At 40.7% G+C, this 16,258-nt stretch overlaps 1 protein-coding gene across 1 annotated transcript in view; it reads left to right on the top strand.

Moving 5' to 3' along the window:
- Positions 1 to 7,689: 7,689 nt before the first annotated feature.
- Positions 7,690 to 16,258, top strand: part of dlc1 (DLC1 Rho GTPase activating protein) — an 84,069-nt gene continuing 75,500 nt past the window's right edge. The window contains exons 1-4 of the mRNA XM_075462911.1: positions 7,690 to 8,068; positions 9,057 to 11,040; positions 15,133 to 15,267; positions 15,956 to 16,069. Of these exons, the coding sequence (XP_075319026.1) occupies positions 9,124 to 11,040; positions 15,133 to 15,267; positions 15,956 to 16,069 (2,166 nt within the window). The 5' untranslated portion in view covers positions 7,690 to 8,068; positions 9,057 to 9,123. The remainder of the gene's footprint in view (positions 8,069 to 9,056; positions 11,041 to 15,132; positions 15,268 to 15,955; positions 16,070 to 16,258) is intronic.

The raw sequence follows: 16,258 nt of genomic DNA, 5'->3' as shown, positions 1-16,258 counted from the left end.
ATTCGGAAAGTTACATGGTACCATGAATGTAGCACTAGGGATGGACTGCTCTTGGCACGCGGTCTTGACGCGCGTGTGGAGTTTGGCGCCGTTTGCTGGAATAAAGACATAAATGATTGCTGATTTTAAATAACTGGTGAAAATAGTCATTAGCAGCGAATATGCGTACCATTTAGTGTCAGAAAATGAGTTATTTTAAGAGACAAAAATGAACGTCATGCCGAGAAATTACCAGTTTGATTTGCGTGCAACTTTGCAGTCCCCATCTGGCCGTAGAGGTGAGTCATCATGTCCATGAGTTTCAGTGCTCAGGTGATTTTTTTTTTTTATTCCTTAAACACTTGGATGTAAACTGTTCTAATGTATTCAAGTACACACAATGTTTCTATGTATCTGGTAATGATGGGCATATATGCTTAAAGGCTCCCCTTGTGTGTTTAGGCAAACACAAATTGTGTTTATTCTTAAAACAGTTTCAGATTGAGAGGCAGAAGAAGTGGCTGTACCACACCAGGCCCTCTTTCTATGCATTTACTCTTTGTTCTAGCTCCAGCCTCATAATGAAATTGAACTTAAATCTAAAAACCTGCTAAATTATTGGTAAATTACACTGAAACATACATAGCCCTGCTGTTGATGTATGGTACTACAACAGGCTCAGTTTGCCCAAAGAACATCAGTGTGAATGTCCACTTCACTTTGATAGGGGGCCTCTGCAGCCTCTCTAGCTAAGGGCCACTGTTGCTAGATCCTGTGAGAAAAACAAGCCCAAAAATGCTACTTGGTATGTCCGACCACTTGAATGATTTATATACATTTCAACATTGACATCAACAATCAGGGAATCAATCGAAGATGCAAGGAAGATATTCCTCTTTAGTTCACTGGGCTTGCACGGAGAACTCAGTGGTGGAAGGGGTACAGATTTAGATCCATATGTTTACGTGCATGACATTTTTTGCCTTGTAATCCCTCTAAGACTAAATTCAGCCCTACAACAATAAAGTCAACATTTTCTTAAAGTAGCCTACCCACAGTATGATAGACTTATAAGGCAGGATGTCTGTCACATTCACATACACAGCACTGTATTATTGGATTACAGTCATTGATTTGTTAATGCATCCATGCATCTGAGATCTTTTTAGTTATTTGATATACTGTGTGAAATATTCGTAAGTGGTCAGCGGCTGCCTTTACATTCACATCAGTATTTTGGGTTCTTTAAAAAAAAAAATGTGGTGAAAACTAAAGAGTTATGTCTTGATTTGAAGAAAAATCCCTTTGCAATCCCCTGCGGCGTGTTGTGGAGCTGTTCAACAACATTGCTGGAATATCCTTACATGACCTCATTGAACTGAATATGTTTGCGTCATTGAAGAACGTCAGACTAATTTTGGCTGACACCAAACCAGCCCCTTGAGGTGTGAGTTTGCGTTGCTTCCATCAGGGCAGAGCTATCCTGTCCTTCCACAACGCAGAACAGAAGTCATGCATTCTTGTTGTTATCAGACATATAAATGGCAATATTTGTTGTTGTTGTACATTTATGTATGACCCCTGCCTGTAAATTAGGTTTGCCTCCAGGGGACAGTGAAGAAACCTCAAACCTTGTTTTCAACTAGTTTTGACAGATTTTGTTGCTTGTTCTTTGGATGGGTGTGAAAATTCCCTGTGTCTTCCCCGCAGGAGGCAGAAGTCAGAAGTCAGAAGTCAGAGCTCTCTCAGTTTTGAGTATCAGGGATTAGGGAGTTTAGCTAATAGCTACTTAGAAAGGGGCCAGAGGGGAGTGAATTTTCACCATCTCAAACAAACTCAAACCTTAAAGAATTCTTTGCAGTTCAAGCAAATGCTGTATATCATGAATTCCACACCATGTCACTTTTGCATCGAACAGATTTGAATGCGTGGTGGCTGTCCAGTGTATCCTGCTGCTTGAACTCAGAATTCTGCCAGTCTAATCCAAAAATACAGAGTACGAAACAACAGAAATTGCTCTGAAGCCTGAAAAAGCACAAACGTTCTGTAATGCCCAAGTAAAAGCAATGCCCAGCAGTGAGCCATATCCAACAAGTCTGACTCAGCTAACCACCAGCAGGTTAAAGAGTCGGTCGCTGCTCCAGGAAAGGATCCAACATCACCAGCGTGCTGTTCCCTTAGGTCACCACATAAATCGGCATCACTTGCCGACAGATCCAGTCATTCTCGCTTTGTCTCTGATGAAATGATGAAAAAAAAAAATGAAGCAATTGCTTGGCTCAGAAAGTGTCCAACAGCCAGATTTTTTAGATTAATTGAGTGTTTGCAGCCCCTCCATCAAATCCACAGCGATGACCACATTAGCAGCCTTATCCGGTAAACTCCCACTGTTGTAATGCCCCTTGACAATATTTCAGGAAAATTACTCACCCTGTGGCTAGTTTCAGTTGACCTGGTATGTGAATCACAAGTCTCCCCTCGTTGTCATTATAGTGAGCAGTGATTATCAGCCATGAATTCTTTTTCTTCCTTTCACACTGTCACAAGTTAGCGCAGCTCTTTCTGTGTGTTGGGACACGGAGCATTGGGTCGTAACTTGACTGGAACTCCAGAGGGAGTTTGTTTGGGATCTGCGGTTTACCCACATGTTACATAACCTACAGATGCTTTGCTTTTGTCCAGTTCTTCGCATCCTTGCGATTTAATTAAATCCAAAAAGCATCCAAACATCTGCTTTTAACTCGACCGTGTCATCAGCTGGGAATCCAACTTGTTCATTCCACTGAGGTGTGGCGTGAGCGAATCTCGTCAAGCTGCCAGTATCTCATGAGAGTGATAGGGTTATGGTATCACACGCAAAAAAAATGCATATACTTAAATATTGTTTTTTGAATTTTATGAATCTTCCAAAGAAAGATTGATTTGGAAATGGATTTTTTTCGAAAAGCATTCCTTATGATTTTGACGAGATGAAAACAGAACATATCATCATCAGCTGTGGGCATATGTGAGAGCAACGGCACAGATGTTGTGTTAGGTTGCAGTGTGATCAAAGTGCAAACAAACATGGATGGGAAAAAGCATTCAGAGGTCTCTCTTTGTTCCTGGCTGCTCATCCTCTGAATCTTGCTTTTAAATATTCCCTGCTGATGCTGCTTTGGCAACAGTGTCCAAGGACAACACGTTTTTCTGGACCTGCAGTGGAGAAACTGATGCCAGTGCAGCATGTGTTAAACAGAATTCTAAGTAAGGAGGTATAGTGCGTCACCTTTTTTGGCCTGCTCATGGACTAATCCAAGATTCAGGGTCCGTTCCTGATAAACAAAGCAACAAGAGAATAAATATTATGTTTGTCTTTTCTCAGAAACTTCCAAGACTCAGGCTGTGAGCAAACGTGCTGCTCTGGAGGATGTGATGAATTTCAGTTATGTAGCATGAAGTATTTCTATGTCTCTACATTGTACCACCTTTTAATTAAAAAAAAAAAAGAGTTTTGATCAATTATTTGTGAGGAGAAGTTACATTTTTTGTCGAATTCTCTGTATTTAGTTGTTTTATTCTGGTAACGTGTTTGTAGAAAGCAGCCACGTGAAGAGAAGAAGGTTATGTATGTTTTTTGGCATGTCTGTGGGCATTCCTGCACACATCTGATAAGGTGTGTAGAACAGTGCAGAAGTGTGAGAATGTGCTCAGGTGCAGATAGTTGTTGGGCCTTTGTTTGAGTCAGAATAGAGTCTTTAATGGAATCCAGCTGTTTGTAACAGGCTTCAGTTCATATGATCGTTTTGAGATGCAGGTCAGTTGTCAGACAGTAGATTGAATTTGTTGCAATTGTAACAAGGTACCCGTAAGACATCTTAAATTCTATATTTTTGTCCTTCCTTGTGTAAAGTGACTCCCTAAGCAGGCCAGTGACGGAACTTTGTATGCAGTTGTTTGTAGAAACAGACCTCAGCCCGATTCAGTTTTAATCTCATGTCCTTAATTTGAGCGTCTTTCAGTGTTTTCTGAGCCATTTGTGTTTTACTACTTTGGTCAGATTGTCGGTGATTGTTACTTGACTGAAGATTGGGCTACATTTAAACACATGAATGTAGAAATCCTGGTAATTTCACATCTATAATATATAATACATGTCACCTGGGTAAAAGAGGAAAGCCTTAACAGAATAACTAATTATTTGTTCCCCGTGAACTGTGCTGGTAGTTTTGCATTGATATGGATATTGCAGCTCATAAAAGTGTTGTCTTTCTTAATGGGCTTGGCCAGTTGCTATTAAACATCAATAATATTTTTGAAGTATTTTCTGCAGTTGGCATAAAAATGAGTGTCCCAGAGGACGCATCTCTATGACAAACCAAACTGCACTTTACAGTTCCACACATCCTCACAGAGAAACAAACTCACACAAACATTTGATGTCCTCTGTTGTGCCATACAGACAGACACACACACACACACACACACACACACACACACAGAGATCTTACCCCCAAAAAGATTTGATTATTTTAGCCTGTTATGGTTTATATCCTTAATAACATGTACTTCCTGTTCCCACGGTAACAGACCAACTTTGACACGTGCTCAGTCCACAGTCGTGGCCAAGGCTCCCCCCTCCGTGTCTCCCATGGCGACTACTTATGGTCAGACCCACGCAATCAAAGGGGGTTAAAGTCAAAAGATGATTAAAAACATTTTTTTTTTTTTTTTGTTTCAATTAGAACAGCTTTTTGCCTGCTCTTTAGTTGCATCATCTACTCTGGGATGTTTCATTCAAGAATATTGCAGCTGCCCAAGTTCCCACCCAGCCTTCAAACACAGTTATTAACCAACATGACGCCAGGCTTTTGAAAAGAGGTCGTTAACCACAGGGCATAGCAAGTGACAGAAAAAGGATTGCAAGGATCTTGGTGTGGCTTGCCGTTATTTTTAAATCATCAGATGGGAATCTAAGACATTGTTTAGTTTTCTTTTAAGCGCAAATGACCCCAAGAACCGTTTTTGAAGCTTCTCATGACTACTAAGGGTGAAAAAAAAGGCGTTATTTAAAGAAGCCTTAAAAAGGGTGCAACAAAATCTACTCAAAGCACCCATTGTATACGCAAAGACTCAGAATGACTCAGTTATGGGAGGGACACTGTTGCTTTTTTTTTCTCTGCTGGCGTCACCAACATTTTCCTTCATGGGCAAACACTGTTCTTCAATGGCCACGATTTAAACTGGGTTATTTTTCTAATAATAAACTATATCAGCAAGGAATGTGCGGCTGTTTCCTTTGGGCCTGCAATACTGCTCTTAAGCACTTGATGTGTTGAACTGTGGGGGATTTTGAGGTGATTCATGAATGGGTCTTTTTTATGTGACTGCTCCAGACATGTGACCCACGATTTTGCATGGCTATGAGAATGGTCATGCTCATATTTTCTAATGAGAGTCTGTTAAGGCACATAGATATCCAGACAAATGTTCCGTTGGGCACCCGGGATTGATCTCAATAACTTTTGCTTTGATAATTTGTGTCTTGCCACAGTTATATTTTTAATTGAGCCAGTATTTATGACAGCATTTGGTTTGTGCTTCCGATTAAAACAACAATAACAACAACACGGCAGCTCTGAACTAAGAGTGCAATAGTGTGCGTTCATTCATTCATCCGTCTTAAAGTATTGGTGAAATAAAGACAGATAATGCCTTATTTAGAGTCTGTGTCCTGTTCTCTCCCGTTATATGGATATACGCTGACTTTCACCAAACTGTTTTCGGTGAGGAGATGAACGTATTTTATGCCAGAAATAAGGTCCAGGTTTAAAAAAAAAAAAAAACTTCCCCTTTAACATGCAGGTGCTACAACCAGCAGGAGTTGCTTATTCTCTGAATGTTATTACAGGTAATATCTGCCTATTCTAAGTCTAATATCTATTTTATCTTCTTTTATCTACTAAATTATGTATATATATATATATATATATATATATATATATCATCTTCACAAGCCCTGCTTTTGGTTTTAGCGGTAAATAATGATTGCTCGCAGACAATTGCTTGACATAAAAGCAGAAAACTGTGGTAAGTTTTTACGGGTACATTAAATGCTTGCATATATGTGAAAACACAGTAGGCTACTGTTATGTGTTAGACTGATTGTAGATGACTTGGTATTTGTGTTCTTCAAGCCTCATTTTGTTTTATTGTTCACTTTAATGTTTCACGGATGGATCAGAATGTGACAAATGCCAGCTGCCCTGTGGTTGTGCGAGGTGGTTTGATTGGCATGAAAAAGCCTAGCCTTTTAAATTATTATGTCCGCAGGACATAATGAGTGGATAGCCTGAGTCATGCTCCGTGCTGGTCTCTGCACCTCAATCACCAGCTTTATCCACATGTAAGCTACTGTGACTGAAGAAAATCTGCGTTTCATTACATTACACTGCAAACAGCATGTGACATGATACAGAGGAGTCTTGTTGATCTTGGATGTTTCCCCCTTCAATACCCAATAGGGCCCATCTGTGTCCCTGGAGAGCCAACATAAATGGCAGTGCACAGTTTCCCAGTGCAGACCCTAAGAAAAGACTCACCCTGAGCTTCACCTCACATCTGGATAACCCAGAGGTTATAGGCCAGGGTTGTCGGGACACTGAGAGGGGGCTTCATTCCAGTTTGCTCTTGTGCTTGGATTGTCCCAGTTGGTTTGGTGTAGTGTTCTTTTAGTGCAGCTGCACTGAGCTGAGAGTTTAAAGGGGGTTAATATGTTATTCCTGAAGTCAGTTTTCAGTGCTCTTTCTATTTGGTTGAATCCTGGCTTTGCAGAAGTCTTTAGAAATATCCCAATACCCTGTTTCGCAACACTGATTTCAAGTTAAGAGACTAAATCTGATGAACTGTATTTATCTGCCGCTTTGCCTTTTCTTGCTGCTATGTGCCTTTGAGAAATTTCTATATTAGGTCATTCATTACTGGTATTTTGGTCTTGAATGTTTTTTTTTCTTCTTCCTTTCTGCCTTTTATCTCTTTTAAAAACAGTATCAGGTTGAAGGTAATGTTGTCCCTTGTTGTCTAACAACATTTAGCAATGGTCATTATACTTTAGCTTTTGAGAACTTTTTTAAGGCATGTCTTTAAATTATCTGCAGACGCGTCTTGCCTTGGATTTTTTCATTACTGCCAGTGTGTTTGGTTAAGAATACTTGTACCATTACAAGATGACAAATTGAAAAAATAAAAGCAGGCTGCAGATATAACTGCCAAAACTTTAGAGCAGTCTGTCTTGGCTAACAGCCAGAAGTCTTATGAGGCAGCCAGTCTGTTACTAATCAAAACCAACTGGTGGGAGCTTTGCCCGGCTAGCGAGCGAAAGAAGAATGAAGTAGAGAGGGCTGAGGAGAAGAAATAGAAGAGTTTTGCGAAGAGGATAAATGGTGCTCTCTAAAACAGTGAGTAGAGAGCGTACATAAGAGGAGGGTGAGGTGAATAAATGTGTATAGTGTGCTTGGTGAGCGTCAAGACGGGGGATGGGGCTCCTGCGTTGTGATTCATACTTCTTGTCAAAACCAGTAGGGAGGGGATCTGATGCAAAGAGGGATAGAACGGAGGAGAGAAGGGGTGGAGTGGGGGAAAGAAAACCCGGCCCCTCTTACACCACCCCGACGTTTCGGCATTCAGCCTCAGCAAAAAACCTAATGTGATCAAGATGGAAGTTGTCTGTGGACTTTTCTCTGCTTCCCGGCTTTCTGCTTGCCTGCTTTGGGTGCCTCACCGCTTGTCCCACAGCCTTACAGCAAAGATATTGACTCAAGTCTTTAATCTGGTTCACAGTAACTTAAATGACGGACTCCTCGCAGAGTAAGCTCTCATGTCAGGTCACTCTGAAAGACTTGGATTTTTATTTCCCAAACATGGAGGAATTGCCTTTGGTGGATGAATGAAAAAGCAGCTTGTGAAGCATCTCGGGATAACTGTATTAAAAGAAAATACTGGATCTACAACCAAGTTTCTTGGATTTTGTATTCAGATACTGGATAATCGTAATACGCAGATACTGGATTATATTTGTAAGAAACGGTGTCATCACTGGAGAATTCACAAGGTGTAAACATTATTATATCACTGTGAAACATCGACAATGTATTGAATATGTAAGTGTTGTTGTCAGCTGCTGGTTTGATTAATTAGAGAAATTAGAAGGAGTAACTGCTCTGAGACATTTCTTGTTTCTTATATTCTAGGATTCTTGCTTTAAACCAAATCTCTTATTTTTCCCAGCATAACAGATTAAAAGCATGAAGAGAGCAAATATTTTTCCATTAAGAATCAGTCGGGTTTTTCCTTTAATTCACATTCAGGTCAAAAACAGAATAACAGAAACAAATCTACATTTGATTCATGTGAGAATACCCACAGCGTGCATTTTGATCATGCTGATTTGTGGACAACCAGCTGTTGAGGGGCTACTGGCTGTCATTTGCTGTTTTAATTTCTGTTTCTGTTTGGCCATTCTCATTTTTGTGGGTAGGTAAGATGACTTAACCGATACCCAGAGTGATTAAGTCCGTCTTTGTACAGTTGACTGGTTAAAGTGGTGCAAATTTGATATGATTTGGTAACAGCTTGCTCTTTCAAGATGATTGAAAGGAAACGAGGTAAGGGGCGTCTTCATATATATTGTTGATTATCTTGGCATTTAAGAATCTTTCCTTTGCCGGCTTTGTCCCCCACTCAATGATTCTTAGAACTTACAGCAAAAACAGCTGTTATAGCTCAGAGGAAATAAGTGTACTTGGCGAGCAGTAATGTAAAATTCAGAAGAACATTGTCTGAAAATGTTTCAGTTTCCCTCATTAGGTCAACGTAACAAGGCTTTCTGACATCTTATACTGATCCAGCTGAGTTTATACTTCCCAGAGAATTGTGCATGCAGTGTAATTGCACCCCTCTTGAACTTTAAGTCACTATTCATTTCCTGTTTGCTTGAGAAGTAAAACATTATTTACCAAATTGTCATCTGCACATTCAGTTACTGTAAACTCATAACGTGGGAGAATGTTTCTTACTCCCATTTTTCTTCTCAATTGCAGCGGATCTGGTTCTTGGATTTAGCCTGGCATAAAAAGCAGCTCTATGGGATAGATCTGGCTCTCTACCATGCCGGTAGCCATACGGAAAAGAAGTTGGGAGGAGCACGTGACTCACTCATCGGGATTACAGTACAGCTATGATGATCTAGATCTGCTCTGCTGTCACGGAGTTGACAGCGAGGGACTTTGGATGGGCTCAGGGGCTTTAAAACAAGGCCAGCGGACAAGGTGTGCCTCCATGCCAGAGGGGTGCCACCAAATGTCTACAGACGACTTTGCTCAGACACTTGTTGGTACAGCCTGTGCTGTTGATGATGTTACTGACACAGAACACTTAATACTTCCTGAAAACAATAGAAAAGATCAAATGGCTTTGCAGGAGTCAACTCATTGTTCTGATGAGCTGGTGGGTGCTGACATTCCCCAAAGGGCCTCCGAATCAGAGCATCTCCAAACCATAATCACTGGGAATTCTGGAGCCTTTTGCTCTAACTCAGACAGTATGTCGAAGGCAAATGTTTCTTATGCAACTGATACCAACAGTCAGAGTCAGAAAACTCTCTATTCAGAAAGTGATGTGGGTACAGAAAGTTGCCAGAGTCACATCTGGAATGACGATAATGTCTTTAAAAGTCCACATATCTCTCATGAGGAGCAACAATACATCTCTATCTCGTTAGACAATGGACCTCCATTGTCTGGATTTGCTGGTGAACAGCCTGGCAAACTACCAAACTATCAGGAAACAAAGGCGAGCCATACAGAGGGTTGTAGCAGACCTCCTGAAATCTCTGAGGTCACACAAAACCAGTCCTCTGTTGCTGAACTGGAACCTCAAACTGGCTGCCCAGATGTTGTCGAAGTGATGATTTCCACCTGTGACCAAACTGTTGCAAGTGGACCTGTTGTTGTGCTGCACAGTTTAGATGATATGATGGAGAGTGGGATTGGGATGTCACAGGCTAACCAAACTATGGAACCAGTTATGATGTTCGCAGTAAATGAAGAATGTGGCAAAGGAATATCTGAAAGCTGGAGTGCAGATTCTGCTGACAAGCTGAATGGATTGAATATTCTAGAAACTCTAAATGGAAATACCGGACCTAACTATCACTCAAGAGACGTTCAAGGGGAGCAAGATCATGAAAACTGTGCTGGGGTGTTGGATCAGGGCCATGGTTGTGAAATATTTTACCACACTTCCATGGAACAGCATAGTGTTGAAATTTCAGCAGGGAACTGGCCTCATGGAGAGGAAAGTGCACAAGGAGAGAGCAGCAAAGAGGAACCACGTGTGAAGCATGAGCCCACAGAATTATCTGATTCTAAAGTCAAAAGGCAGTGTTGCTTTTTGACACCTGATGAAAACGTGTCTTCTGGAGAACTGAACACTGGATCATCAGAAGATCAAATGCAGACAAACACTATTCAGTGTGCAGACCAATATGAGCAAGCTTCTTTAAGTCAGTCAATTGGAAATATTGATCAGAGTTTATCACCTGAAGAGTTGGCTGTTTGTGAGGATCTAGCCATACCTCATTATATGGAAAATAGTTCCTCAAAACTGGACACTATCCCAGAAATCAGCTTAGTTGGGACTGATGACACCAACCTGCTGAAAGCTCAAAAGAATATCAATGATATTACCCAAAATCCGATTAGCAGCTCCCATTTGGATGTTACGCATATGGCTACTGAAGAAGACATGCAAAACCTGCCACCATGCACCGAAGAGGTCAATGAGGGACTCCATAGCAACCAGAGCACTGGTTGTTACTTCAGTGAGTCACCTGCCTCTGAGGTGGCAGATGGTCTCAGGGAACATCATCGACCTGAGGCGACAGCTGTTACGATGGAGGAGTCGGATGAGGCCATAGACTCAGTTGTTCACAGGGACACTCAACTTGCTGGTTTAGTTTTCAGTGGGACAAATGAGTCTGGAGATCAGAAAGAGGACAGTGTGGTCAAAGTGCGCATGAGAAAGGTAAGACTAAATATCATGTAAATGTAAACGGGATATAGTTTGACATAACTTATTATAGTTTAAATCATAGTAAGTGTCGTTTTGGAGTGGTAATCCTGCCAATTCAGCTTCTTAGATCAATATCTTTTTCAAAATGAACAGATCCTCACTGGACATAAAATGCCTGACAAATAATTTGTCCCACACTCTGGCAAGTGTCTTGGAAAACAATGACTTCACTCTCACATGCTCACAGATCTGTGAGTGGGGGGGATCTGTGAAATGTTTTACTCTTTCTCAACTGCTCATTGCAAAACAAGGTCCTATAAGGGCATGGAGACTGTAAACGCAAAGGGGGTTGGAAACTAAAGCTATCTGCAGTGTGAAATCCTTAAACAGCATTTGCTAGCAAGTACTCTGTGTTGTGCTATTTACACACATCTAGTATGCATGCTTGTTTGGTACAGTAGTTCTCCAAACAGTTAATACATTTTTTTTTTATGATGATACGGGATTGGATTGATTGGAGGAAAGCAATGGTCAGCGTGTGCATACATCTGGACTGACAACAAGATAGTCACTATATCCAACTTAAGGCCCATTAAGTAGAAATGTGAAAGGTATAGTTCTTGTGCAACATTGTAGTTACTTGGGTCGAACACCACCTTGTAAATTGTTATCAAAAATGATAACTTCCATTCTGAAGAGGCATATTATTACAAGTCATTCATTATCTTTTTTATTCGGAGGCCTCATTGTCATGAGGAGGAGTTGTAGTTATTCCTAAATGGTAAACTACTTTGTTGTTAGGCTTTGCCGTTTAAAACTTACAAAAAAAAAAGGTTAGTATCACTTACTTGATACTTTTTTGGTGCTGCTTCAGGCTCCAAGAAAGCCAACCCGATACTATACGGTGATATGGAAACACTGCAGAGCATTGATTGGTCTGAGAGTCATCCCCTGTGGGCGTTAACAATTCTGCAGGAGCGCACCTTCACCGACACACAACACTTTTCCTGAGAAGGCCTTTAAAAGACAATTTATAACATACATCGCAGATATCTCATTTTTGTTTAATTTTTGATCACAAATTGCAATAAATGAACACATGAGCAAGTTTATTATCCGTGAGCATAGATTTGCAGATATATTGCAGGTATTTATTTGTCTGAGCTGAAACTCGTTGTAATCTCCGCGAAAAGATGTTCAAACCTTTCTGAACTAAAAGCCTGTCGCAAACCCATTCGGTACGAAAACCTCTATAATTCTCACTTGTAAGTCACTTTGAATAAGTGTCTCTTTCTCTGTCATCACGGCTTCGCAGCTGAATCTGCCCAGAGCGAGGGGATACCGTCTAAAATGTAAAACAAAGCATGGAAAAGACATGTAGAGTCAAACTAAACTACTGTACTGTACCGTGCAACAGACAAACTGTCCTTTTTTTAGTCCCATGTTAGACCATCGTGCTTTTTTAGGTTGGTTTTCAGTCATCTAAACTTCATGCAATACACCCTGTAACAATGTTCACCCTGCAGGTTGAAAATTGATGTTTAAGGGGATACAGAGTATTACAATGAGTAGAATGCCACATAAGGGTATACACTCGAGTTATTGGCGATACAGGTGATGTAGCTCGATAGGCGTAGTATGTGTATTGGGACAGTGTAGCACAGCGCGTTGGCAATAAGTTGTGGTACTGTTCGTTCAAACTTAGTCTTAAACTATGCTGCCCCCAGAATGTCTCCTCTATTGTAACAATGTATGAATCTACACAGAAAATGTTTGCTGTCCAGTTGCTTATACAGTCCACAATACAACTCTCCCTTTCCAACTGTAGAAAACAGGCACAGAAAGTTTGGAGCCAGTCTGACTCATGAAGAATATTGATGTTACTTCATTGACTGACAAACCAAAAAGTGTGGGGACGAGGAAAATCAGTGCCACGTTTCACTTCAGGGGGACTTCGATTTATTGACAAAAGCTGTGGCTTAGAAGTAAAATAAAAACAAAAAAACTTCAAATATAGAAGTGGTAGATTGAAGGCATTTAATTTACCACTTCATAAAAAATGTTCCTCAACTTTAACAGCACCGTGGAGTGTTCACCACAGCGTGCATATATGTGTGTGTGTAAAAGGTTACTGCACAGCATATACAGTAAAAAGGAGTCAATTGTGCTGTTTAATAAGGTTTTAATCCTTAGGGGAGGCGACTTTCAATATCTAACAGAAAGTAGAGGAAGCTCTTGAATGTCATGAGTATATTTCATTGTTTTATCTTATTATTATTATCTCTAAATGGACAATGGCAGCAGCAACGTTGAATGACCTCTGACTAGATATAGTTCTAACTAATGATTATGTCCCCGGTGGACCATGTTGTTGTTGCAAATTGAGTTTGTAAAATGAAGCCATCTGGTTTGCATAATGGCTTGAGATTAAACTGATATTGGGCTTTGTTACTGTGTCTATTTGTTTTAGCAACAAGGCCTTATATTAACCCCAGGGCCAAACTGGCTCGTTTATCTGGCAGCAGATTACTTGGCAACATCCCCCGCTTCGCTCTTTCTCTCTCTTTGACTTGCTGTCTGTATTTGATAATTTGATATGTGTCCCTCGGTCAGTGTTTTTGAACAAAATGAGCACATTAAATTTTATGCACTGTACTTTGATTATATCATTGAAAGCTGTGAAGCTCAGCAGAGAGAGAAGGAGACTGTTTTTAATCTAAGGCTAAGATACTGGATGTACTCTGGGTGATAGAGGGGGTTGGAATGAGAGCAAGGAAAGTGGAAGGAGGGCTCTAAGTTCAAAAAGTGTGGGAACCATCTCAAAGACAGGAAGTTGGGAGGAATGTTACAGAAACCTCAAAAACGGGAAAGACAGAGGAGAAACTTTGTAAAAAAAAAACAACCAAACCACCTCCAGCCCCTAAAAAGGTTGATTCTCTCGTGCTGTTTTCTGGCTGTTATTACCATCCTGAGACAGATGCTTTTGTTCATTCAGTGAGGCCTCGTAAAGATGTCATTGTTTTACCATGGTACAATGTTTCATTGTGATACTTTGCCAAGGAGACAGAATGTAGCAATTTGTGTAGCCTCTAGCTATGAATGCTGGTGAAGGCATCAGTATGAGGTGCATTTCCATGACATGGACATGTATTTGCTCTCTCAGCCAACCCAATAGAAACCGTTTTTAACTGGCTAATTGAGCACTAACTAGAAAAAATAAATGCAAACACAAGTCATAAGACATAATCAGGGATGGAGTTCAAGGACAGGCACTGGACCAAAGTCGTGGCCTGTTGAATGATTTATGGCCTGGCTATAGATATGTTAGTGTTATTCATATTTAATCTCATATGGATGTTGTCATGCATACAGGCCCGCTGTAAACTTGTTTTAACAATACTGAATCACCGAAACCACCTCACAGGAAATTTTTGAAAATATTACACAGTGGAACAATCCCAGCATATAAAAGGTAGCCTAACATCCACAGGTTTGCTGCATTCATACCTAGTAGATGCTATGATGAACTCTGTAATGAACTTTCCGAGTAAATGTTAACAGGCATTGTTAGGTTTCTGTTCAGGTTTGTTTGGGTCTGCCATGAAATTTTGGTGGTTTCTTTTTAGGAGAGATGGTCTAACGGGATAACACGATAAAAAACAGCTAGAGGGAAATGAAAAGTGTCTGATCCTCTCACAAGCGCCTGTAACACATAGAATGAATCAGATCTGAGGGATGGCGGAGGAAAAAGTGGTAGGTGGAGTGTGGAGTCCTGCTGGACTGTTTATCATTCAGCCTGTTGTACTGGAGTCAAACCACCTGAGGTCACTGTGAGACATGTTATCACAGCTTAAGGACTGATACGTTGCCTCTACAGATATACTGAATATTCAAAGTCTTCCACTAATAGTGAGAATGACACGAGTCCATGGCACAGTTTTGTTCCCTTCATTATCTTCTGATCATAGATGAGGGATGGTAAGAGAAAAAAAAGTTTCCTTGAAGGAGGTGTCATCACAGGTGTAATGTTGCTGTAGTTTGTTTACTTTTAAGATGTTTTTGTAATTACTGTATTTTTCTCTACTGATTTGTGTCTTTGCTCAGCGTGAGCATGCTCGTTTAGACTCGATGGTGCTGCTACTGATGAAGCTGGACCAGCTGGACCAGGAAATTGAGAATGCTCTCAGTGCCACCTCCTCTATGGACAACACCCCCACCCCCCATCGGCGACATCTCCTGGTACACACATAGCCATGTCACCTTGCTACCTTTGACCCAAACTCTTTATTTTAACCGCTCGTACGCCCATAATTCAAACACAAAACATTCGCTATGGTGCTGCTGTACCTCAAGTGGACCTAAAAATGAACTTGTCTTTGCTTACCAAACTTAAGGCTCATTCATGGTTACCAGGCCTGCTCATTCATGAGGCCACCAAAATTTTTTATCATTCTGCGCTAGTCTGTAAGCGTCCCCCAGCTCCCTCTGTGTCCCACCGTGTGCTCCTCCAAAATTTACATCTGCACAGATTGTGTGTGCCAACTTCCCATGCACCTGAGTCCATGTTCCATTAAAAAGAAGAAAAAACAATAGAAACTAAAATCAACCCCCCCAAAAAATGAACCAGACTATGTTGACAGAGCGAGAGCAAAGCAACATGGACTGCAATAGAAATGCTGTTATCTGCAGTTCTTCATTGAAATAATGGAAAGACTGTAGACCAATTAAATGTGCATGCGTTCAGCCTGGGACTCCAAAGAGTCTCGTTCAGTCAGTCAGATCTGTAGGCTAGTGGCCAAGATCAATGAGGCATTGAGTCTCATTTATCTACCTTATGAATCAGTGTGGTTTTTTTTTATCACATTTGAAGAATTACCAAAATAATAGAGAAATGCGGTGTCTAACATGTTTGATTTTACTTGTGCAGGAGGTTGATTTGGGATCTTTGCCAGCTGCTTCACAATCTCTCCCACATCCAAACTCTGCTGCTGCTTTCTCCTCAGAATCGGCACCAGCCCTCGGAGCAAAACCTAAAAGTGCGGTGAGTCAAGAAGTCGGTCTCATTGGAGTTTCTTTGAAATATCTGGCAGTGATTCACACTACTGTATCGTACTTTGTAGAAGATTTTTCTTTTTTATATTGTGCAAGTATGTTTGGAAAAAAAAAACGAAAAGCATAAACACATCCCACTGTGTTGCACTTTATCTCATGTAAGCCTACCCTAACCCAT

The sequence above is a fragment of the Odontesthes bonariensis genome, chromosome 4 (genome assembly GCF_027942865.1).
Source record: "Odontesthes bonariensis isolate fOdoBon6 chromosome 4, fOdoBon6.hap1, whole genome shotgun sequence".
In the NCBI taxonomy this organism is placed as follows: Eukaryota; Metazoa; Chordata; class Actinopteri; order Atheriniformes; family Atherinopsidae; genus Odontesthes; species Odontesthes bonariensis.
This window is presented reverse-complemented; position numbering and strand designations above follow the sequence as displayed.